This window comes from Saccostrea cucullata, unplaced genomic scaffold, assembly GCF_032062105.1.
Source record: "Saccostrea cucullata isolate Sc308-1 unplaced genomic scaffold, CSIRO_AGI_Scuc_v1 ctg1398, whole genome shotgun sequence".
In the NCBI taxonomy this organism is placed as follows: Eukaryota; Metazoa; Mollusca; class Bivalvia; order Ostreida; family Ostreidae; genus Saccostrea; species Saccostrea cuccullata.
The window spans coordinates 217,316-244,655 of NW_026929212.1; the positions used below are offsets into that span (position 1 = coordinate 217,316).

The 27,340-nt window shown below is 34.5% G+C and overlaps 1 protein-coding gene across 1 annotated transcript; it reads right to left on the reverse strand.

The window, feature by feature from the left end:
• On the reverse strand, window positions 1-23,120 carry LOC134280101 (uncharacterized). Its single transcript, XM_062762528.1, has 7 exons — window positions 23,100-23,120; window positions 18,899-18,992; window positions 16,764-17,200; window positions 12,555-12,824; window positions 9,463-9,586; window positions 9,071-9,226; window positions 1-3,407 (listed from the first exon to the last, which is right to left on the reverse strand). Exons 2-7 carry the CDS (start codon window positions 18,983-18,985, stop codon window positions 3,210-3,212), a joined length of 1,272 nt encoding a protein of 423 aa, XP_062618512.1. The 5' UTR covers window positions 18,986-18,992; window positions 23,100-23,120; the 3' UTR covers window positions 1-3,209.
• Window positions 23,121-27,340: the final 4,220 nt, after the last annotated feature.

Consider the following 27,340-nt stretch of genomic DNA (forward strand, 5'->3'; position numbering starts at 1 on the left):
GTCTGTATACATTAGCTTTATTCAATGATATCTACAAAATTTCACAATATTTATAACTTTCATTTCATTATTATTCAATTAATATATACATTCCAAAACAGAACAAGAGGCCCACGGGCCTTATAGGTCACCTGAGCATTATGCAACAACTTTCCAGTTACAGTGTATTGAATTTGATTCATGTTTTAAGCCAGATGCTATATGGCATTCACAATTTTGAAAGGGCGCCATTGATCATCATAACAATAAACTTAGTTGCTTAGCTTGGTTACTGAATACCCATACACAGGGTAGGGGAACAAAAATGCACTCCAACTAATCAGTAATATTCATCAATAATCATTAGTGCCCCTAACACTCTGACATAAACCCCTGACCCTAGGTTGCACAAATTTTTAAAAGGCACCCTTAAAATTGCCTATCAAAAAGTAAATAAATGTTTTATAAATACAAAGGACCAGATTTCATACAATTAATTCATTTTTAATATATAAGTAGAGCCCCCCCCACCCCTGACCCTGGGGCCTTGAAATTCACAATTCTGCAAGATTAGGGCCCTTGCTCATCATAACTATATAGATAGTTCATCTGCTTCATAACCAGAGAAGAACACTTTCAAAGATTTAATGTATTTTCACTATATAATCAATAGTAGCCCCAACCTAACACCAGAACCCCATACCCTGGGGCAATGAAATTCATAATTTTAGAAGAGGCATTCTTGCTCATCATAATTATGCACTTACTTAGTTTATTTAATACCTAGGAGCAGAGAAGAAGATTTTCAAAGAATTCATGTATTTTCACTTTATAAACAATAAAGCCCCCTCCCCCACCAGAACCCCAGACCCTGGGGCAATGAAATTCATAATTTTAGAAGAGGCATTCTTGCTCATCATAACTATGCACTTACTTAGTTTATTTAATACCTAGAGGCAGAGAAGAAGATTTTCAAAGAATTCATGTATTTTTACTTTATAAACAATAAAGCTCCCCCCCCCCCCCACCAGAACCATTGATGCCGGGGCCATAAAATTCACAATTTTTGTAGAGGCACTCTTGCTCATCATAACTATGCACTTAGTTAGTTTATTTAATACCTAGGAGCAGAGAAGAAGATTTTCAAAGAATTCATGTATTTTTACTTTATAAACAATAAAGCTCCCCCCCCCCCCCCCCACAGAACCATTGATGCCGGGGCCATAAAATTCACAATTTTTGTAGAGGCACTCTTGCTCATCATAACTATGCACTTAGTTAGTTTATTTAATACCTAGGAGCAGAGAAGAAGATTTTCAAAGAATTCATGTAATTTCACTATATAATCAATAGAGCCCCCCCCCCCCCGAACACCAGAACCCTTGATGATAGGGCCACTAAATTCACAATTTTGGTTGAGGCACACTTGCTCATCATAACTACATAACTATGCACTTACTTAGTTTATATAATACCTAGGAGCAGAGAAGAAGATTTCAAGGAATTCACATATTTTCACTACATAATCAACAGAGCCCCCCCCCTCCCCACACACACACACACACCAGAACCCTTGACCCTGGGGCCATAAAATTCACAATTTTGGTTTAGTAACACTTGCTTATCATAACTATGTACTTAGTTAGTTTATTTAATACCTAGGAGCAGAGAAGACGATTTTCAAAGAATTCATGTATTTCACTTTATAAACAATAAATCCCCCCCCCCCCACCAGAACCATTGATGCTGGGGCCATAAAATTCACAATTTTTGTAGAGGCACTCTTGCTCATCATAACTATGCACTTAGTTAGTTTATTTAATACCTAGGAGCAGAGAAGAAGATTTTCAAAGAATTCATGTAATTTCACTATATAATCAATAGAGCCCCCCCCCCCCCAACACCAGAACCCTTGACCCTGGGGCCATAAAATTCACAATTTTGGTAGAGGCGCTCTTGCTTATTGTAACTATTTACTTACTTGGTTTATTTAATACCCAGGGACAGAGAAGAAGATTTTCAAAGAAATCATGTATTTTTACTATATGATCAATAGAGCCCCACCCTAACACCAGAACCTCTGACCCTGGGGCCATAAAATTCACAATTTTGGTAGAGGCACTCTTGCTCATCATAACTATGTACTTAGTTGGTTTATTTAATACCCAGGAGCAGAGAAGAAGATTTTCCAAGAAATAATGCATTTTCACTATATACTTATTTAGCCCCGCCCTAGCTCTAGAACCCCTGACCCCAGGGCCATGAATTTCACAATTTTGGTAGAGGACTCAATGCTGATTACAATCATGCAAACAGTTTGACTGCTTGATGTCCAGAAGTAAAGAAAAAGATTTTTAAAGATTGCATTAATTTTAGTGGTTTTGGCCCCACCCCTCAGGCCCCAGGGGGGCAGGGATCATGAAATTCACAATTTTTGTTCCCCTTCACCCATAGATGCTTTGTGCCAAATTTGGTTGAAATTGATTGAGTGGTTGCAGAGAAGAAGCTGAAAATGTTCAAATGTTAACACACGATGGACGACGGACGTCGCACGACGACGGACGAAAACGGATGGCAATAGGTCACCTGAGTTTACTCAGGTGACCTAAAAATCATATAATCATGAGCAAATTGAAATAAAATACATAAAAATACATACATAAAAACCAGAAGTCTCTGTCTAAACTGAAGCTCTACTGGTTTGTACTTATAGCAAGGGAAGAGAAAAGTCTCTTTATGTTCATAGTGTAGTCTACTTGTAAGCCACATTATAATCAAGCTAAAACTGTATTTGGAGTAGCATTTTGAGAGTATTTAAGAGAAATTTCTATTTTTAGTAACCAAGGCAATAATGTTTCTCAAAGTCAAAAACTGATAAACAGAAGAGTGTATTTTTAGTGTAGTATACCTGTCTTCCATTGAAATCAGACCAAATCTGTAGGAGGAGTAACATTTTAAAAGAATTTCCCAGAAATTTCTATTTTTAGTAACCATAGCAACACCTTTTATTGAAATCGCATTACTATCGCATAAGCTCTCTTGGTCTATGACCAGTAGAGCTAATAACTTAAGTGGTTTGTTAGTCTTTTGTTTCTGCTGATTGTAACTTCTTTAGGGGGGACTGGGATCCTGAAATTCACATTTTTTGTTTCCCTCTACCCATAAAAACATGTTAACTTTCTTATATATACAATTAATCTGCAATCTACCATCTTAAGAAGTTCGTTAAACTATACTGAGAAATATCTTCTGCGCTTTTGAACAAATCCTAGCCAGAACATAAAGTCTGCCATTTTCAATCTGTCTTCTTGTTTCAGCATGTCAAATGGTTCTGTGTACATTATCATTCCTGGATCAGTTGGTGATCTTTCTTCTCCATGTATGCCAAACCAATGCTCCAAGGATATTTTCAGAAAAACAAAAATAAGCTGTAAGGGAAAAAGAAAAATTGTTTGTGAAACAGTGATACCCCTGTTTACAGCTTTTAGCAAGGTTAATGTTTCTCAAAGCAAGTTAAACTCCAAGTGAAGGTCAAGAGATTTATAATATTGGTACCAAAAGAAAGGTCTTGTCACAAGGAATATGCTTATAAAATGTGAAAGCCCTAGCACCAACTGTTCGAAATGTTTGGCTGAAGTTAATTCAAAAGACAAAATCTCCAATAAAGAAGAGGCCCACAGGCCTTATAGTTCACCTGAGTAACATGTAAAAACTTTCCAACAACTGAGTTTGATTTGACTTTTTTAAGTCAAAAAGCCTTGAAATTCAGGCAACATAGTTTATCATAACTATACACTTAGCATGCTTATTTTCATAGGCATATCAGAGTAACAGAGAGAAAATAAGTTTCCACTTTATAACCACCTGTTGTGCACACCAACCCAGAGGAACCACTGACCTTGTGGCCACATATTTCAAAATTTTGGAAATTTTATAAATTTCATTCCATCACAAATGATTGATTAATATCACAGAGCAGATTTCAAAGTATTACTTTATTTTCAGACTATGTAACCCCCTCCCGTCTGCAGTATCCCTAAAGCAGGGGCCATGAAATTAAACATTCTAAAGTAGGGGCCATGAAATTAAACATTTTGGAAGAGGCACATTTCTTCATAATAAATATATATTATATCATTGGCATAATATCAAGGAGCAAAGGAAAAGATTTCCAAAGAATTCATGCATTTTCACTATAAGATCATTAAAGAGCCCCATCTAACACCAGAACCCATGACCAAAGGCTCATGATGATGAAATTCAGAAATTGGGTTGAAGCTCCTTCCTCGTCATAACTATGTATATAGTTCATTGGTTTTAAACCCAGGAGCATAGGAGGAGTTTTCTAAAGAATTTATGCATTTTCACTATACAATCAACAGAGCACCACCCTAACACCACAACCACTGATCCTGGGGCTATGAAATTCAAAGTTTGGAAGAGGCAGACTTATTTAATATAACCATGTACTTGGTTAGTTTATTTTATACTCAGGAGAAGAGAAGATTTTTTAAAGAATGAAAGAAAAAGTGAGCTAGCTCACATGCCCCACGCTCCGCCAAAACTTGACGATGAAACACATAATGAAAGGCACAGTGCACTTTAAACACATAGTATAGATCAATAAGGGCAATAATTGTAAAAAAATCTTCACATCAAAATGTCTTGCACATTACGACATTTAAATGTGGAATGAAATTTCTAGATAAATAATTGAATCAAAATTTCTTGGCATTATACAAATCCAAACATTAATTTGAAGTGGTTGGGGTGGGGTGGGGGTGAGAAATTTTCTTGAATAATAGGCAAAACTCTTTGGGATAAAATAATGGAATATGTCCTAAATATCTGCATAGGTTGACAAAACTATGTACAACAGTTTAACAGGAGTGGTGCTGACAAACTGTTCATCTCTATATTCAAGGTATGGCCAAATGTCTAAGTTAAAAAGTGTCGAAATTCCCGGAAAAAATAATGGAATCGGAATTTCCTGGTAATATGGACATCTACACATTGTGTCCTAAATACCTGCAAAGTTTGACGAAATTCTGTGAAGCGGTTTATAAAGAAAAAATAATGGCGGAATTTCCTGGTAATATGACACACACTGTGTCTAAATACCTGCAAAGTTTATGAAATTCAAGGTATGCGCTGACAAATCTATATTCAAGGTATGGCCAAATGTCTAAGTTAAAAAGTGTGGAAATTCCCGGAAAAAATCATGGAATCGGAATTTCCTGGTAATATGCACATCTACACATTGTGTCCTAAATACCTGCAAAGTTTGATGAAATTCTGTGCAGCGGTTTATGAGGAGTTGCGCTGACAAACTGTTCATCTCTATATTCACGGTATGGCCAAATGTCTAAGTTAAAAAGTGTGGAAATTCCCGGAAAAAATAATGGAATCGGAATTTCCTGGTAATATGCACATCTACACATTGTGTCATAAATACCTGCAAAGTTTGATGAAATTCTGTGAAGCGGTTTATAAGGAGTTGCGCTGACAAACTGTTCATCTGTATATTCAAGGTATGGCCAAATGTCTAAGTTAAAAAGTGTGGAAATTCCCGGAAAAAATAATGGAATCGGAATTTCCTGGTAATATGCACATCTACACATTGTGTCCTAAATACCTGCAAAGTTTGATGAAATTCTGTGAAGCGGTTTATAAGGAGTTGCGCTGACAAACTGTTCATCTGTATATTCAAGGTATGGCCAAATGTCTAAGTTAAAAAGTGTTGAAATTCCCGGAAAAAATAATGAAATCGGAATTTCCTGGTAATATGCACATCTACACATTGTGTCCTAAATACCTGCAAAGTTTGACGAAATTCTGTGCAGCGGTTTATGAGGAGTTGCGCTGACAAAAAAAGAGGACTGACTGACTGACGGACTGACTGACTGACTGACGGACGGGTCAAAAACATTATACCTCCCGCAACTAGTTGCGTGGGGTATAATTAATGTATTTTCACTATATAAACAATTAAAGAGCCCTGCCCTAACACCAGAACCCCTTATCATACATATACATGTATACAGTTGAACGTCCCTCTCCAGAATATTTCACTGATATGGAGACGTCACCATTGCCGGTGAAGAGCTGCAAAGAACTATATGCGGTATTAACCAACATTTGCCCCAAAAAATCAAACTTTGATGGAGTAATATTTAATTAAGTCCTTAAACAGGGGAGTATATGCTGACTTTAAAGCACTGAATAATTTCATAAGTAATGACGTCATATGTACGTAATGACGTCACAAACATGACGTAAATTTAAGTTTTTTATGAATTTTGCAGAAAAATGTACATATTTCGTCGATATTTTAAATAAAAGTCACCGAGCGCATGTGTGTTCAGGATAAATATTTTGATATAATGTGTAGAATGATAATATCAATGAAATATGTCAATATTGTTCCTGAACACACATGCGCTCTATAAATTTTAAAGCTTAAATTGTTGAAATTTTGTCCATTTTGTCCTCTTTCTGAAAAAGGATATAAAATCGGACTAGTTTGTGACGTCATAAAAACAGAAATTGTGAATACACTGCTCTGGAACTATAATATTTTCTGTTAACTTATATTTCTCGTACAATTTATTGAATTCAGCACATTTCAGGAAGTTTTCAAAATTTGACTTTTGTGGGGGCAAACATATGCAATATACCGCATATAGTTCTTTAGGCCTATGCTTGGCACTTACGTCCTTTGAGCAGGTAGGGATCTTTATTGTGTCACACCTGCTTTGACAAGGGGCCTCAGTCTCATCAGAGAGACCGCCCAATTTAATCGCCTTTTACGACAAGCAAGGAGGTACTGAGGACCTCTTCTAACCGTAATCCCAATGGGGCAGAACCCTTCACCTATGGGCTATGAAATTTTAAATTTAAGAAAAGGCATTCCCATTTATCATAACTTTTTACTTGGTTTAATATCAAGTAGCAAAAAGATTTTAATAGAATTAATGAATTTACACTAATTAACCACATAGAGCCCCGCCCTCACACCAGAACCTCTGACCCAGCGGCCATGAAATTCACAAATTGGAAAGAAGCATTCTTCCTTATTATAACTATGCACAGAGTTCTTTGGTTAAATATCCAAGCACAGAGGAGAACATTTTTAAAGAATTTAGGCCAACATTTTTTATTAAATGGTTTACAGGAATTTTTTTTTATTAAAAATTGGGCCGGGGGGATTAATGAAAATAAAAATAAAATTGGAAAAAGTGTGTAATTTTTTTATTTTTAATAATTTGACATAAATTGCACTATATATGGTTTGGAGCTTGAACTATGATAACAACATAAATATTAAAGTACTCTACTAAACCTTGGGAGAAATGGGGAAATATAAAGATTTCCTTATAAAAATACTCATTATGACAACAAGATGACCAAAGAAAAAAGTTTGCGTAAAATGAGAACGTCACTATGTTCAAATTAACCAACAAATGAAATATGGGAAAAAATTGTTGTAAAGAGAATCTGAATAAAACCCAGCATCATAATTTAAATCTGTATTTTACACTACAGCATGTTTTATGCAATTAATAAAATTTTGAAAGCTTGATAAAGTTGAAAGTATAGACAAATTTGAAAACCGTATCATTTGCATTGTTTATAAATATATCTATTCTATAACTGTTTTAACACACACCAAAATATTTAATACGAATTTACAGTCTGTATATACATGTATGATCTTTCTTTAAAAATGTTACACACGTTTGAAAACGTTTCATGGATATACAATGCAGATAAGTCACAATTTGTTCTTCACAAAATTTGAACGTCTATTTTCGATTTCCATTCACGTATCACGTTCATCAAAGGTATCAAAATTGTAAAAGAGAATTACCGTACTGTATACGGTACCCCACATCGAAAGTGACAGCCATGTCAACATATCCTCTAGTCATTTCTTTAATTCCCTTATAACTCTTACTTAACTTCATCATTGGATGTACTCTTATTGATTTTCCTGTTCGCTTAGTATGGTTGAATCGCAAAAACGATCTTGAACTATCGTGTTTAAGAACGATGTATTCTCAACTTCTGTAAAATTTGACATGTCTGCGTCCATGTTGGCAGGTTTTATGCACTTCAGAAAAAGTTTATAAGAAACGTAAATTGATTGGATGAAAAGAAAGGCCTACAATAAAACAACCAATCAGAATTGTCGACTTATTTGCAAAAATTTATATATTTTTTGGTGCACTTGCATTGACAATCAGTGGGAAATTTAAAAATAAAATCAACAACAGGGACTTTTATTTTTATTTGGTTTCAGCTAAAATTGCAGTCAGCGTTCCCGTAAACCATTTTATTAAAAAATGTTGGTCTTATGCATTTCCACTATATAATCAACAGAGCCCTGCCTTAACACCAGAACACCTGACCATGGGGCCATGAAATTCACAATTTTCCAAAAGGAAAACTTATTCAACATAACTATGTACTTGGTTAGCTTATTTAATGCCCAGGAGCACAGAAGAAGATTTTCAAAGTCATAATGCATTTTCACTATACAGTCTATGTAGCCCTGCCCTAGCACTAGCACCTCTGACCCAGGGCCATGAATTTCACAATTTTGGTAGAGGACTCAATGCTGATTACAATCATGCCAACAGTTTGACTGCTTGATGTCCACGAGTAAAGAAGAAGAATTCAAGATTGCACTAATTTTATGGTTTTTCCCCACCCTTCAAGCCCCCCCAGGGGGGTAGGGACCATAAAATTTTTAATTTTTGTTTCCCTTTACTCATAGATGCTTTGTGCCAACATTGGGTAAAATTGGTTGAGTGGTTTCAGAGAAGAAGCTGAAAATGTTCAAATGTTAACCCACGGCGCATGACGGACGACGACAGACAACAATGGATAGCAATAGATTACCTGAGTTTACTCAGGTGACCTTAAAAGAATCAAATTTATCGGTATTAAAGGGAAGGCCTTGAGCCATGGAATATATATACAGTTTATAACAATGAAAATACCCTGACAGAAATGAATGACACCCCTACTAATAGCTTAACTTAGACGCTTCTATTGTTTGTGCTATGTAAGCAATACATGTACTTACTTTTGTTTCCATACAAATAATACCAAGGCTATTTGGAAAAAATAGTGATTGTCGTGACTGGCATAAGAGCGCTGATCCCACTTGTCCCATAATTTTCTCTCCAACAAGCTCTTTGATGTTTGTTGCACCTTCACAAGAAACTGCTGCATTCTTTACCTAAAATTAAAAAAAAAAAATAATGTTAAGAACTAACATATATATCTCAAATATATGAAATTTCACAATTTTTCACCCATAGAAGCTATATGCCAAATTTGGTTGAAATTGGTTCACTGGTTTCAGAGAAGAAGCTGAAAATGTTTAAATGTTAATGCATGACTTACGATGACGTTTACTCAGGTGACCTAATAAAAACAAAATTATCCAAAACTTTATTTGGAGAACATAAATACCTCTATAAAAAACAGAAGTTGGTCTGGACCCCGTTTATTTAGTTCTTTGTAGTAATGATAGACCAGATCATGTGTGTACCTCACAGTTTTCTTCTTAAAGGAAAAGCAAGTCTGCATGTCAAAACTGAAAGAAAAAAAAATATTCTAAAACTCCAACTAAGAAATTCCAATTTTTCTGGAAATACAACTACCAAATCCCAGTTTATGATGTATTACAAAATTATGAAGACATTTTGTCTGACTTTTAAACTTTATATTCAAGTTCCAACTAGGGCTGGGACGATCCACCGGTGCATCATAGTATTCACTTTGACGATATACGGATCGATTCATCTAATTTAGTATCACGATACCTGCCCGCTCTTTTTTTTTAATTTCCAAAAATGTCCGGGCTCTAGAATTCGAAATTTTTAGTCTGTATCATCAAGACGTTTAAACAATCAGAAATAAAGTACAAACATCTTGGTGATACAGAATTCAAAACACAAGCATCAGAATGGCGTCAGACACGCCGGATTAAATCAACAAAAACCCAATGGCAGTAAGTCGGGTTTCTGTTGAATTAGTTTATTTTTTATAATCTGTAATGTTCCAAATTAAATGTTCTAAAAAAATATCTAGTTTTATTTGGTTTTAAATGTATCGTGATATGTATCGTATCGCACCTAAAGTATCGTGATATGTATCGGATCGGCTAAGTTCGGTATCGTCCCAGCCCTAGTTCCAACTTCCATGTGACAGTCTTATGAGTGCATGTACTTCTTTTCAGGCCTGCAGATGCCGTAAAGACCAGTGTAAGTTTATGCAAGGCAATTATAATTAATTTAAGTCTCCCAAGCTTTGTTTATACTCTTTGGAAATCAAAGCCATCAATTAGATAAACTGTGAAATATGTTCCTCTGAATGATTCAGCCAATGAAAGTGCTTGATACAAAATATGCGTTTAATCATTACATTAATCTGCAATAAAAAAAAATTGGAGGATATAGGGTAAAATTAGTGCGCACGAGCGGGCTGATGCGGAGTAAAACTTATACGTCCGCTCCAGATTAAGTACGTCTCGGGCATGCGGGCGGACAGGAATTTTGTACACTGTAATAGATACTGTAAATGTACCATATAATCCCTATTAACTGCCCCTGCTCCTTTAAGCGCTCCCCGTGTCTTTTTTCAATTGTCAGGAAATAAAGGGACCCCCTGTACAGTGATCAAAATCATCCAGAATCGTATCAAAAGTCCACCATACTCACCTCAACGAATGTTGTCTTCAAGTAAGGCAAAGTCACACAATTAACCAACAAAAAGTGTACATTCCAAAAATGAAAATATTTAAGCAATTTTGATCTGATACTTTGAACAGACCTACATAAAAAATTTAAACTAGTTCTTCTTCATGAAAATGTAATTAAAATCCAGAATCTGAAGCAAATTTGAGAGTTTTCATCTCTTGATGCAACGTTTGTGCAAGTTTGGTTTATACAATGTTATGTAAGCCTTATAGTTTTTTGGTATGAGACTTGCACTCAGTACTTTTACCTGGTCTATTATCTAAAAAATGCATGTCGAATTCAGCATCCGAAGCAAATCCATTAGTTTGCATCCTAAGATTTATCGTCCATGCAAGTTTGCTCATTATAGGGCTCATAGTTAATTGGAAATGAAACATGCATTAAAAACTAACATTTTTACTCATCCACAAAAAGTAGGTCAGATTCAGCATCTGAAGCAAGCCTGGTAGTATGCATCCTTATATGTATCATCCATGCAAGTTTGGTTATTAAAGAATCATAGATACTTGGAAATGAATCATGCATTAACTTTAACCTATTCACTCAACCGGAAAATGTAGGTAAGATTCAGCATCCGAAGCAAGCCTGGTAGTATGCATCCTTAGATGTATCATCCATGCAAGTTTGGTCAACATAGGGCTTATAGTTACTTGGAAAAGAAACCTGCACCAAAAACTTTAATCTGTTCACTCAACCGGAAAAGTAGGTCAGATTCAGCATCCGAAGCAAGCCCAGTAGTATGCATCCTTAAATGTATCAACCATGCAAGTTTGGTCAACATAGGGCTTATAGTTACTTGGAAATGAAACCTTAACCAAAAACTGCACCAAAAATGTTAACCTGCTCCAAAAACCTGGTCATTCCTTTGCTGAAATTGCAGCATCTGAAACTTTGAATGGTGCAATGAAACACACCAGAACCATCCTCCATGCATGTCTAATCCATATAGGACATAGAAGTAGTTAAAAAGAAAACTGCTCCAAAAAACTTAACCTGGGACGCCAACGCTGACACCGACACCGACGCCGAGGGTATTACATAAGCTCCCCCAACTTCGTTGAGGTGAGCTAAAAATGAAAATGAAACTTTATTATTAGGTAACTCATACATAAAATATTATTGAAAGTGAATGATTTTTAAAACAACCTAATCATGTATTTCTGAAAGTGAAATTTATACAGACTGTTATTCATACAAGTACAAAATTTGTTCTCCTTGTCTATTCCCTAATTTCTGGATGTGAAAATGAGTCATATAGCATAATTTGGGTGGATTATTGTAATTTAAGGGAAGGTTAGACAATTTTAGTTGTTCTCTGTTATTTGGATTTTTTACAAAAGATTTTTTGAAGTTAAAATATGACATTCAAAACTTTAGCATGAATATTAAAATAACTGCCCCCTTTCTGCAATTTTCTAAGCATCTGGACGGTTAATATGGATTATATGGTATTATATTTGGCATACACAATATTTGGCAGGAATTAAAATTTCAATGTTAGTGTAGATTTGATTTTTCGCAATCTGAATGTGCTAAATATACCAGTATAATCATGATAATACACAAGACATTTTGATGTGTACTTGATTTAGCGGACTCTTCTTACTGCCAAAATAGCTAATTGGAATACACCGCAAAATGTAACACGTTAACAGTAGTTCACAAAATTTTGATCGCCTCTTGCACTTCCATTACTGTGTGTTATATTATATATTTTTAAATTCTAATTCATAAACTTATTTTGCTCAGGATATATTGAAAGGAAGGCTTTAATCATGTCAAATTCTGCCTTGTCCTACTCACCCTTTTTGTAAAAAGAACATCCTTACGAAAAGGGAACAGTAATGCTGAAACTGGTTCTCTAAGGTTTTACTCCATTCACTATCCTCAAAAACACGACCTTCTCCACGGGCCCTTTTTCTCGCCTTTCTTCCCAGCCCTTTTGGATTTTCAAGTAGATTCTTTTCTGCTAGTTGAGACGTTCCGTCTACAAACGTTTCCACATCATACTCCAAATATCTAATAACTCTGTCGGCAACTTCCTTTGTCGATGGGTCCAATGCTTTATAAGATCTAGATAAAAAAGAAATTTTGTGGATTGTTTTAAAGTTTTTATTTCTTTTTGCCACTTAGGACTATTTCATCAATACAAACTAGAACTGTCCAAAAGGGACAGATACCCCCAGCTGGGTTTTTTCAGAGAAAGAACCAATTCACAAATATTACATTAGGCCTATGGATCTATTTAGAGGTGTGCACAATTTTGTTACAAAAATTAACCGTGAAAATATAATTGCTCATTATATATTTATACCCCCGCTTGAAAAGTGAGAGTGTATAATGTAATCGGTATGTCCGTCTGTCTAGCTGTCTCTCTGTCTGTCGGTCTGTTTGTCCGCAAAAACTTTAACCTAGCCCTTAACTTTTGATTTAGTGAAGCCATGACTTTCATATTTCACATGTGTATTCCTTGTGACAAGACCTTTCCTTGTGTACCACCAGATTTCGCCTTTTGACCTTGACCTTGGAGTTTGACCAACTTTGATATGAAATTTTGAAAATTTCACTTTGGCCATATCTTTTGAACAATAGATACCAATACATTTATACTCAGGGATTTTCAGGGATGGCCAGGTTTGGAAATCTGAATAAAATTTAAATAGCTTGGCTAAAACTTTGTCATGAATGATCTACTCTCTGTTCTACAGTTTAGAATAATGTAAAAACATAGGTAATCAAAGATTACGAAGCTCACCTCGACGAATGTTATCAGTTTATGTAATGGAAATCTCACATCATATTTTCTTAATTTTTAGTATTCATCCCAACAACAATATTCTTGCAAGTTGTGTTTAACCCCTTACATGGCATATACACATTTCTACGTGTGTAGCGTGAAAAACATGTAAAGTGTTGACAAATATTCATAACTTTGTTAATACTGCAGATATCAAGGACTTGATCTGTTCCCAAAACTTTAACCTGGTCTCTTGTATGGAAAATATAGGTCAGATCCAGCATCCGAAGCAGGTCTGATAGTGTCTATCCTTAGATGCATCATCCATGCAAGTTTGGTTCAGGTAGAACTTATAGTTACTTGGGAATGAAAATGTAGGTCAGATCCAGCATCCGAAGCAAGTCTGGTAGTGTCCATCCCTAGATACATCATTCATGCAAGTTTGGTTTAGCTAGGGCCTAAAGTTACTTGGGAATGAAAATGTAGGTCAGATCCAGCATCCGAAGCAAGTCTGGTAGTGTCCATCCCTAGATACATCATTCATGCAAGTTTGGTTCAAGTAGGGCTTATAGTTACATGGGAATGAAAATGTAGGTCAGATCCAGCATCCAAAGCTAGTCTGGTAGTGTCCATCCCTAGATACATCATCCATGCTAGTTTAGTCCAAAAAGGGCTTATAGCTACTTGGGAATGAAAATGTAGGTCAGATCCAGCATCCGAAACTAGTTTGGAAGTGTCCATCCCTAGATACATCATCAATGCAACTTTGGTTCAGGTAGGGCTAATACAGTAAAACTCGTTTAGTACGAACACGGATATAGCGAATTTACGGATATAGCGAAGTCATTTTGGATCCCCAGCTATATAAATTTAATGAATTTCTTATACGGTTTTAACGAATTACGGATATAGCGAAGTGATTTCATAGGTCCCAAGGACTTCGTTATAACCGAGTTTTACTGTAGTTACTTGGGAATGAAAATATACGTCAGATCCAGCATCCTAAGCTAGTCTGGTAGTGTCCATCCCTAGATGCATCATCTATGCAAGTTTGGTCCAAATAAGGCTTATAGTTTCTGTGGAATGGACCTGCTCCAAAAACTTTAACCTGGTCACTCATCTGAAAAATGTAGGTCAGATCCAGCATCCGAAGTAAGTTTTGTAGTGTCCTTTGCTAGATGCATCATCCATGCAAGTTTGGAACAGGTAGGGCTTATAGTTCCTTGGGAAAAGACCTGCTCCAAAAACTTTAACCTGGTCACTCATCTGGAAAATGTAGGTCAGATCCAGCATCCGAAGCAAGTCTGGTAGTGTACATCCGTAGATGCATCATCCATGCAAGTTTGGTCCGGGTAGGTCTAATAATTCCTTGGGAATGGACCTGCTCCAAAAACTTTAACCTGCTCCAAAAACTTTAACCTGGGCACTCATCTAGAAAATGTAGGTCAGATCCAGCATCCGAAGCAAGTCTGGTAGTGTACATCCCTAGATGTATCATCCATGCAAGTTTGGTTCAGGTAGGGCTTATAGTTACTTGGGAATGGACTTGCTCCTAAAACTTTAACCTGGGACGCAGACGCTAACGCCGACACCGACGCCGACGGTATAGCATAAGCTCATCTCGACTTTGTCGAGGTGAGCTAAAAAATCAATTTTATTCATTTTAAGTTTTTATTTCTTGAAAAACATCTTGCAACAAAATTTCCCAATCAATCATGAAATGTCGTTATATTTCCCAATTCTAAGGGCCTGGGCCCCATTCCCAAAATGGAGTGGAAAATCCCCGATACTTCACAAATGCATTATTTGTTGAAAGACCTTTCATTGGATACCAACAAACTTGGCCTTTGACACTGACCTTGGAGATTTCTGTGCTTTGACACTGACCTTGGAGATTTCTGTGCTTGTGATAAAACCTTTAACCTGGGCCATAACTTTTGAACAATAAGGGACAGGGCATTCATACCTCATATATGTAACCCTTTATTGGATACTTAAATTTTTTACCCTTTGACCTTGACCTTTGAGTTTGACCTACTTTAAAAATCAAACCTTGACATAAGTTTTAAGGGTTAAGGTTAGTGCTTTCATAATTCACATATTTAATCCTTGTGACAAGACCTTTCATTTGATAACAAGAACTTTGACCCTATGACCTTGACCTTGGAGTTTAACCTACTTTTTAAGAAAATTAATCTTGGCCATAACTTCTGAAATATAAGGGCCAAGGCTTCCATTCTCTACAAAAGTACTCTATGTGGCAAGACCTTTCATTGGAAACATTTACCTTGACCTTTTGACCTTTGAGATTTCTTTACTTATTGAAAAAACTTTATCATTGGCCTAATTTCGGATATCAGAATTGATTTCCAGTGAGAATACCTTACTTTTGGTACCAGTATTAAATAAATTTGCATTTAAGAAAAGTTTAATCTTTGCTATGTTGCCATACGGGAGCATCAGTGTTTCACAAACACATCTTGTTTTTCCAGGTTTTAGTAACAATTTGATACAATGTAATTGTCATAAAAGTTACAAGCTCAGAAATTTATTGATGTGTTAAATATACACTTGAGAGGCAGACAGGTTCAATATTTTTTTCTATAAAAATTTCAATTGAATAAATGTTCTAGAAATATTAAAAACAAAATTACCATATACATTGGGGTTTTTTCCCACATGTTGGAAATTTTTGCGGAAAAGGGGTAGATGAGTACAATTTATATTTTGCGTGTCATTTTTTACGACTTGGTTTTTTGTTTAAAATGGTAATGTTTTTATGTAACATTATAGCTGACATAGTTTCTGGGTGTTTTATATTTTGCAAACTAAAAATGATTGCAAAAAATAAAATTTTGTGCAAAAACGGATATACAGTACAAATCTGAACTTCAAATGAATCAATCTTTTTACCCTAGAAAGATTTAATGGTCCTGAAAATAAATTATTTGGTAGTGGCAATTTTGACAAGTCAGTCAAAGCATATTAAACAAATTGCTTTTTATTGTTGGCATGAGGTACTGTAAATCACTTTTTATTCCCAAGAACTTAATTTTTTGCGTAATTACGCGAAACAGTCTGCTCGCAAAAATTTCTTTCTCTGACTCGTGTATATTTGTATTTCTTAAGATTATTTATAGCAGTAATCACTATTGGCAAAAATTTTGTCTCGCTAAAAAAGAATTAATGGATACCTAGCGAAAATAAGGTGTCGCAAAAATAAAGTGATCTACAGTAAGTTAAAATAAATTTTACACAGGTAATTTCTGACTTACTGGTTTTCCTGTAGCAATTCTTTAGACCTTTTCTGTACCAAACCCTCCTCATATTTTGACAACTCCACTCCCATTGCTGAAACATTGCCATACTTTCGCCATTTTCTGAGCGACGCCAAGTCATACGAAAATGGCATAAGTTCATTCAAATGTTTTGTCAAAACATCAATCACTTTGCTGGGATCTGGCCAAACAAGCTTGTTTTCCTTTAGAGCATCTTTAATTTCTTGAACAAAATTTTTAATGGGTTTGCTTTTGTCCTCATAAAAAATATTCATGTACTTCAGGTCTTCATACGTCCAGTTGCTAGCTTGGTAGTTTTCATCCTCATCACTTGAAAGAGAACTGGAAGAATATGTCTCTACCTTGTGTCTTCTTGAACCGGAACCCGACAAATGCCTTTTCCTTGCCTTACTGGAGCATGGTGAATCTGAATCCTTACAGAACAAGAAGAAACAAACTCACATGAGAAACTGTAGATTTAAGGAATAACTGTCTTATTTTTCGAATTCATGAAGTGATCAATGGATTGGCTTGTGTGATAATTTGCATATGCTGAAGGCGTTTATGCTTAAATTATCATACAAGCCAATCCATTGATCATCTTCATGAATTTGAAAAATCTGACAGTTATTCCTTATATTTACATGCTTTGATTCCGCCAATCAATGGGCTCCAAGCCTGCTTCTCTCTAGGTGTTGTCCCGCCTTGCACATGGTTTTTTTGGAATTGCGTCAAAACATTCATGAGGAAATCAATTACATTTACAATTGGTAATTTTATCTTGGACAAAGACATTGGAAATGTAAATATTTCTTCATAAAAGGCCTGCTAGTATATTGTGACCCATATATATGGGTCACAATGTTCACTCAAGTAACTTTGGGACTTCCTGAAAAAGAATTTTAAAGAATTTTCTATTCATTCAAAAGTCAAAGAACAATAAAGATTCCAAGAGAAAATCTAACAGACAGATGGACGGACAGACATGAAGCCTATAACATTATATGTTCCGTCCTAAGTCGGACGTATAAAAGTAACAACAGGAATGCGAATCTTTTAATAAATATGAATCAATTTTTTCATATTATATTATTTCTTTGCTTTGATCTGCATCATGACGTGTTTGTCTACATTTAAGTTAAAGTATAAGTGGATTTATTTACATGGCAACATTGTACTTAAGCAGATTGTGATGTTCTTAGCTAAGAATTGCTAAGCATGTTGCATAGAATTTTTATGCAAAAGAAATTAAGCATGTTTCTCAGCTAAGAATATTCTTGAGAAATTTAAGCATATACTTAAAACAAGAGGCCCATGGGTCACATCGCTCACCTGAGCACTGTGGCTAGGAAAAAGTAGATTTGGTTTATTAATGAAAATCTAAAATCCAAAAGCTTTGCTATTCTTGAGAAGAAGATTTTTTCTATATATCTCTATGTAAAACTTTGGTTGGCTATTGTGGCCCCGCCCTACCCCTGGGGGTCATGATTTGAACAAATGAATCTACACTACCTAAGGATGCTTCTACATGTATATAAATATGATCAAGTATGGTTTTGCTATTCTTGAGAAGAAGATTTTTAAAGAATTGTCCTATATATTTAAATGTTAAACATTGGTCTGCCACTTTGGCCCTGCCCTACCCCTGGGGGTCATGATTTGAACAAACTTGAATTTACACTACCTGAGGATGCTTCCACATAAGTTTCATCTTTCCTGGCACCGTGGTTCTTGAGAAGAAGATTTTTTAAACATGCCACCAAATTTTCATTAATTCCCAATTATCTCCCCTTGAATGAGGGCGTGGCCCTTCATTTGAACAAATTTGAATCCCCTTCACCCAAGAATACTTCGTGCCAAGTTTGGTTGAAATTCTTGAGAGGAAGTCGAAAATGTGAAAAGTTTACAGACAGATGGACAGACAGACAATAGATGGACAGAGGGACACCGGACAAAATGAGATCAGAAATGCTTACTTGAGCCTTCGGCTCAGGTGAGCTAAAAATTCTTAAAATATCAATTCATACAAATCCTGAACTTTCACCTTGGGTGAGCTACAAAGGATATATATGATATATAAGCCCAATACAGTGACTTTGTTATGGTAGTTAAAATTCAAAATTTTTTCTTACTGAAGTTGTTTGCTCATCCTCAGCAAGTTTTTTTGCTCTCCTTTTCTTAAGTCTCTTTTGTGATGGCATTTGCACCTTACATTCCATTTTTTAGCTACAAAATTGAACAATAAATTATACATATGCTAATTTCATGCTAGTGTGGCAAAAAAGCTCACTTGAGCCTTTAATTACGGTACTAGTTTTAATTTTAACAGATGTTACTCAAAATACCCCCTACTTATTTTGGGTTCCAGCACCAAAAGCATAAGCAAATGAAATATGTCAAATTGAGTACACATGCATGCTTTAGGAACATTGTCTCAATGCCATATTATAAAAGAACAGTTCTATTTAATTTAGATTTCAAAGAATTTCCCTGAAAGTGTACTAGAATGTTAAATTTATCATTCAGCAACATGAATATTAACTATTAGAAATACTAAGGCACTCATGCATGCATGTCCTTGCACTCAATATTTTAGTAGCGTATTTTTATAGGAACCTTTTATTAATATTATACCTTTCTATGATCTATTTTTTTTAATGTTTTGTACAAAAACTATTAGTGTTGTACCGATAATCAGAAAACATCGATTGTCAATGAAAAAATGCTATCGATTCCGATGATCGATTATAATTTTTCATAATCGATCATCGGAAACATACTTCTAATAAAGTACTTTCCAGAATTATTCATTTCTAGTGTAAAATTTATTTCTTCTTAATGAAAGATAATGGTGTCTGCCTCTGATACTAGCCTACTAGCATAAAGCAGAGGTTCTTAGTAACAGAGAGTAAATTTTGCTGTAGGCTCATAAAACTTATGACTTGTTAGCCCACGTGGCGAATTAAAGAGCTGCAGGACCATTCCAGTCCCCTAACTGAAAACAGACGTTTTCCACATGTTTTTTGCTTTAAAATTCCAATCAATAAAATAAATAAAAGAAACATCTTCCTATAATTCGTAAATAACCTTCATTTAATACATTTACCAGTACTACATGCTTTGTGAAATCTTGAAAACGATCGTCTTTTTTTCTAATCCGAATTTCCTCCATTTCTCTGTCTATCGTTTTTTCATGGGAGATGTCCATTTAAAATATTTCCAATTACTCAGTCATATGAAATGGAAGTGTTATTAGGTGACTAATTTCAGATACGTTTTAAAAATATTCAACCAAAATGTCATCAGTAGGCTACTATAAGTATATAGTCCAATGACCAGGAAAAAGGGATTATCTATATACCCTTGCGAAATAGAATAGAACAATTGTTAATTGAATTTAATCTCATTTCCTATGATGAAATATTTATGCGAAATTTGATTTAACAAATTAAGAACTTCAATTTTCATTTTAAACAAATGTATTTTATATCTTAACATATTTAGCTGTGGGCTCCTAAATTTGAAACTTAAGGAGCCCATGTGCCTAGTGGAAATTTTAGTTATAAGTTTAAACCGTGCATGTATATAGAAAGTGTAATAAAATAAGCAAAACAACAAAGGAAATAATAAATCATATATTCATGTTAAAGAAATAATATGAAATAATTGTAATAGTCTGCTTTTATATACCAAAATATGACATCCGATTATAATCAGTAAAATCGCATCGGAAACAGTAACCGATTCCAACCGATGATCGATCATGAAAATGAACCGATGTCCCATCACTAAAAACTATAGAAATTACAGTCCTATGTGTATCAAATAGCAGCACATTTTTTCAAGAATTTCTATTTAAAACACCTTGTAGAACCTTTTAATAAATATATACTTATACATGTATCCATATTATAATTTTTTAAGTACCAAGTATTTTGTCAAAAAAGAAAGAAAAATAAGCAAAACAACAAAGGAAATAATAAATCATATATTCATGTTAAAGAAATAATATGAAATAATTGTAATAGTCTGCTTTTATATACCAAAATATGACATCCGATTATAATCGGTAAAATCGCATCGGAAACAGTAACCGATTCCAACCGATGATCGATTATGAAAATGAACCGATGTCCCATCACTAAAAACTATAGAAATTACAGTCCTATGTCTATCAAATAGCAGCACATTTTTTCAAGAATTTCTATATAAAACACCTTGTAGAACCTTTTAATAAATATATACTTATACATGTATCCATATTATAATTTTTTAAGTACCAAGTATTTTGTCAAAAAAGAAAGAAAAAAACACTGAAGATATCAAGATATTCAGTCTGTGTGAAAAAGAAAAATCGCCACAGGACACTCTGACAAACAGTTAACATATTTTCACAGGACCAAACGAATTTTCACGGGTCCAAAACTTTCATATAATGATCCTAACGTTTTACAGTCATATATGTTTTTGAAGCATATAAAATATGTATATATATCCAAATTATATTCGTTAGGGTTTTAGCTTTCCATTCTTGTACAAGAGTTAAAAGTAATGTTCTTTAAAAACCCATGATATTTGCTTAAAAATTTGATCTTTGGTTGACGCAAAGAAGAACGGAAGCGCAACAGGGTTGTAAAGTTTGTTAAAAAGTCATGATTAAACAACAGATGTTTGTAAAACACTTATGCCCCCCTCCCCCATAAATTGGAATTTTTCTAAGTCCAAAAGGGCATAACTCTGTCAAAAATGGTGTGATCATACGATCATACCCAAAACAGAACTTGACCAAGATATTCATCTGACTAATCTGTATACTAAATTCCATTTCATTGTGTGCAACTTCTGCAAAGCAAATGAATGGAAAGTGCAAAAATATGGAATTTTTCTAAGTCCAAGGGGCATAACTCTGTCAATCAAAGTACTGAGACAGTACTGAAAGACGGGGTCAAAATAATCTTCATGCTAGATTTCACAAATGTGATTTTTTTAACGAGTTTTAAAACAACTTTTATTTTTTCATTAACATTCTAAAAACAAAACTATGAAAAATATACATTCACATTTTTCATTTAAGTTGATTTGAAGAGAAATTTTGATAATTGCTCAGTTTGGAAACCTTTCTGAACTTCTTTGAATTTCATCAGGTACGAACTAATAAATTTTCCGGAAGTAAACAATGGATGATGCGTACACAGTCATAATAATACGCAGGATAGTACTTTGTCAACTAGTGTTATTTACAGTTAATATTTTTTGTTTTAAATTATCAAAATACTTTATTAGTTGAGTTAGAGAAAGGTTCACAACAATTTCTTCAGTTTGATACAAAATGTTTATGTTTTGATCGAAACAATTGTTGCACTCTTTCGTATGCATAGATTTAATTCATGTGTTATCACTGCAGCTTCCTTTTTCTATTTTTAGCCTCTGAGTCTGAGAGTAAACTAAGAGACGGGGTCAGGTGACCCCGTCTAAAAATGGTGTGATCATACCCAAAACAGACCTTGACCAAGATATTCATCTGACTAATCTGTATACTAAATTCCATTTCAATATGTGCAACCTCTCCAAAGAAAATGAATGGAAAGTGCAAAAATATGGAATTTTTCTAAGTCCAAGGGGCATAACTCTGTCAATTATGGTGCGATCGTACCCAAACAAAACTTGACCTAGATATTCTTCTGACTAATCTGTATACTAAATTCCATTTCAATATGTGCAACCTCTCCAAAGAAAATGAGCGGAAACTGCAAACAATTGGAATTTTTTTAAGTCCAAGGGGCATAAATCTGTCAATTATGGTGCGACCATACCCGAAACAGAACTTGACCTAGATATTCATGTGATATACTTGTATACCAAATTTCATTTCAGTATGTGCAACGGTTATGAAGAAAATGAGCGGAAACTAAATGGACCGACAGACCGACCGACCGACAGACAGCAGCAAAGCAATATGCCCTCCCTTCTTAGAAGGGGGGCATAAAAACAAGTATAAACTGAGATATAAGAATATAAACCATTAATTTAATGGAGTATTGAAAAGAAATTAATAAAAAAAAAGTTTATACTGAGTCTAACCGATCTTGACCTCGTACAAATGTTGATGCATGGTAAACTTGTAAACTCAGGAAAGCATGATTCAACGACATTGGAAGCAAATTGGAAAAAGGGGGGTGGCTAATTCAAAGAGAAAAATTCAACCTGAAAAAAGCTTGACATGCCAAAAAAGAGGAAAATTTGACCATTGTCCTAACCTGAAAATGCTATTTCGTGCAGGTAGAAGGGGGGTGGGGTGGTATAGCTTCGAACTTTTTTTTAGTTACCACTTACCAATCTTTTCATTAACACAGAAACGTGCCTGTTGAAAGTGTAAACATGTTACCTTGAATAATTTGAATAACCTATACGAAATTAGAGAAATAAAAAATGCGAAATTGCATTGTTGAAATTGCTGCTACTTACATGTTGTTAATTATAATTTAAAGAAGTATTTCCTATAGGTATTTGTATTTTAATTACATAAATTCTTAATGTTTTTACCGATGGCAATGAACAGTTTTTCGTTTGAGGACACTTTAAATTGCGTTGGAAATATATATGTGGGGATCCTGCATAAGCATGCGATTTGGAATTTATAGGTCACCAAACAGACTTCGTGTCGAGATCGCCATGCCCTATGGAAAGTCCAAAGTGACGGACACCCCATCACTATATCATGCTGTATATACTCCTGCTTTTCAAGCAGGCGTATAAAAAAAAGGTAAACATGCAATGACAATAACCGTATAACCGAAGTAAGTTTAGTTGTACTGATAATTATCACTTGTGGTCCTCCGTAGGAGGCTACGCTATTGTTCATAAACTTATTCTTATTTCTATGGTTTGCAGCAGTAGAGGCAATATTTTGAAGCAAATCTATTGAGATGAGACAATAAATATATCGAATGGGTTAACATTTTCCTTTTTCAGAAGTTGACATGATTACAGTTTGAATCCGAGTACAAATCTCGGTTTTCCGAGATGTATTTTCACCCGCTACAGAGGGATAATCGCGCTTTAGCCAGATGATCTCGCTAAAGGTGCTGAATAATTACCGACCTATTATCATGTTAACCAGAACTGGACTTCTTTGTATATATCAAGGAGTAACTGTTCTAACTGTACAAGCCCCAAAACTTTCAGATTTATTGCAATTACAGAAAAAGACTCTTTTAGAGGGATTTTTTCATGAGTTGTTTTAGGATGAGTTCAAAGTTGAAAATGATCACTGCATCCTGCACAGAGAAAAATACTTTTTAATAGAAATATTTTTAGGTAAATTTTAGGTAAATTTTCTTTGTATTAAAAAGAGACTAAAAGTGATTGTACCAGACCTGTATATAAGTATGTCAGTCGTTTATTTTGGAGAATACCCAATTAGCAGAAGGGGTGAAACCCCAATAAAGTGGTAGAAACCCTATTAGAATGAATGGACTGGGGTACAGCAAGGCCTATAAGATGAGTTTATTTGAATGATACTGATATACGTAAAATTTTATAGCCAAAACATGTAATTCCATTGTTTGGTTATCTGACTAAAATACGGTGAGGGTTTCGAGTAATCCGTGGAAATCATTACCATAATCTTGTTCAACAGTGAATAATATTATATATATGATTTTTATTTTTTTTTAAATTATCTGTAAGGAAACTTAAGAATATAAATGAAGTATGAAATATTCAACCTGATGATATTAAGACATTTAAAGTGAAAATGCTTGTTTTTTTAAATGAATTTAACTATAATTTTATTTCATAAATTTTTATAAAAACAAAAATGATTTAAAATATAAGAAATTATGATCTTTAAATCTTTTTAAAGCTTTTTTCGGTCTTTTGGCTTTAATATATTTTTCTGTTTCAAAATTCAAATCATGGCTCTACAATTAAGAGCCCCCCCCCCCCCAGCTTGGAACATAAAAAAACTGTAAATATTAAAAGGTATAAGTAACTTATAAGGTCTTTATTAATTTATCAAGAATTATCAAAATTCATGTTTTCCTTAAGTGTGTGCTAACGTGCTAAAATAGAAAATTTGAAACGCATATAGGTGTATTAACAGTTCTTAAAAAAAAAAATAAGTTACAAAATCATTAATTTTACAATATGAAATAAATGCAAGTCAAGAACAATTGAGCATAGTAAAGGTTCAATGTATATATACACAGAGGCGTAGTCACAAACTTAAAAAAAGGGGCAGAACTCCAAAAATTCCTTGACAAGCAAAAAAAAAAAAAAAAAAAAAAAAAAAAAAATTCCAAAACGAAAATCCTATTGGCAGGGGGAGGGGGTCAGTCCCACCTATACCCCCGGTTCCGACGCCTATGAGCAATATTAAATAATTTTAAAAAATCCGGAGGTTTGCCAAAACGTATACTTTGTGACTACATGTATGTGTTAAACAGGAAATGGGATTCAGGAACTAAATAAATAACTTTCAGTTAATTGTCAACACACGAGACGGCGCAGCTTACGATTCTCATTTAATTTGGTTAGATAACAGATGCTCAGTGAAACAGAAAACGTCTAAACTTTTTATGACCCACACTCCCTATCCGAAACTGGGGAACACAAGAGGTCTTGACAGATTTAATTACTATATTACATTACTATATTATACATCTAATACTTCACGAGAAATACTTATTTAGTAAATTTGCAATAAAATGAGGTTTATTTTATTTCAACACATCTGTGATTTTGTTCTACATTAAGTGGGGGGGGGGGGCACAAACATACTCTTGCTCCCCCCCCCCCCCTTTCAGGTCTGAAAATGGGGAGGAGGGGGGGTAGTGCCACCGCTGTCCCCTTTGACTACGCCTATGATACACATGCCCTGCCAAAAGGAGGTTGGTCAGATTAGCTGAGAACAGGTGTTTAAACAAAAGGTGCATGTTTATTATCAACTTGACCAAGTGTCAAGCTGTGTATAAAGTGCATGTACACACACAGGGGTGCCTCTCTATCCCAGTACATATCAACCGAGCTAGCTAATGTGTAAATAATATTCTAACAATATTCTCACAATACCAACTTTACACAGGATTCGCATATGCAACATGCACATTTTATTAATGTTTATGAAACTTTTTTTATTTTCATAGACCTGGATTCTGATTATTTCGTTTCGTAAAACGATTGCTTTTTAATATCAAAGAGTATATATTTTTTTCTTTTACATGCATTAAAAAACCAAAACAAACATACAAACACCCCCCTTAAAAATCAGAACAAAAAAAAAATACAACAAAAAACTAAGTAACTGGAAAATAATAATAAATTAATACTGAATTTCAAATTTAAATAAACCATGTAAACACAGAAGGAAAACAAACCAAAACAAATACCTTAAAAATTAAATAAATTAACAAATTGATTCATTAGTTAATTTAATTAAATATATAATTATAAATGATTTTAGAAAAATGAGTTTATTCCTCTTCTTCTTCCTATAAAGTGAAGGGTCGCTGCTGTGACATTCTCTCACTATGGTGAGATAATTCAATAAATCCTTTATTACAGATACTGTTAGAAAGTGGAATGCATATTTCGCTGTAATTTGATAGACAGTCCGGATTGCCCATGTAGACAAATAGCTGCAGATCTGTATACGTAGCTATCCGAAAAAAATATATATTGATAGACCGGATAGCTATTTACAGTGCCACCTAGCTATTGAAAAAAAACTTTATATTTATTGTGCACAAAAAAGTGCGCTCTGTTTTCGATTTATTTCTAAATGTTCCTAAAACTGAAATCTCATAGCATTACTAACCGTACTATCAATATATCTTTTTCTGGATAGCTACAGATCTGCAGCTAGTAGACAAATAGAGGATTCTTATCATTTGTTTTTTTTTGTTTGTAGAAAATATGCAACAGCAAGATATTCTCTAATGAATAATTTATTATCATTCAACAATTTGTACATTATAGATGTCCATTTGCTGTTTTTGGGGTGTTGATTTATTTTCTGATCATCAAAATATAGACATTTTTAAAGTTATTCATACCTTTTTAAAAGAGTGTGGTCGATTCTCTGAAAAATCTAATTTTTTAAATATATAGAATTGTGTTCTGGTATCTGCTGTCTTTGACACTATATTGTTACTGAAAATAATTGTTCTTTATTTTAATTGTCAATAAAATATGTTCATTTCAATTCACTATGGTTAAAACGTGTACGTGAGGGGGAGTCATGCGTCTATTTACAATTTTAAAAACTGATAAAAACATGAATGTCCTGCTTGGTTTATGCATGCATGGTGCTTTGTATCACCGGATCCTGGTCTTGCAGGACTTCAGGGACGTAGCCGTGATGGTGTCTCCTGGCAGCTGGTACCATATCCTGATGGTAGTAGGAAAGAACGATTCCTTGTAGACGTTGGGACGGCAGAATGGGATCCTGTACCGGTGTTGGTGACCTCTTGTGCTGCTCCTGTTTGGCTGAATTGGGGAGGCAGACCTAGGTCTATGGTAACAAAGGAGTGGACAACACGGAACATCATACAAGCCTTTGCTTTAATTCTGCG

Bases quoted from the DNA above. Each gene is read 5' to 3' on its own strand.
- LOC134280101 (XM_062762528.1), bottom strand. From the start codon at position 18,985: ATGGAATGTAAGGTGCAAATGCCATCACAAAAGAGACTTAAGAAAAGG. The intron at 12,825-16,763 runs GTAAGTCAGAAA...TTTTTTATCTAG, and splicing joins GAATTGCTACAGGAAAACCA to ATCTTATAAAGCATTGGACC. The intron at 3,408-9,070 runs GTAAGTACATGT...TTTCCCTTACAG, and splicing joins TTATTTGTATGGAAACAAAA to CTTATTTTTGTTTTTCTGAA.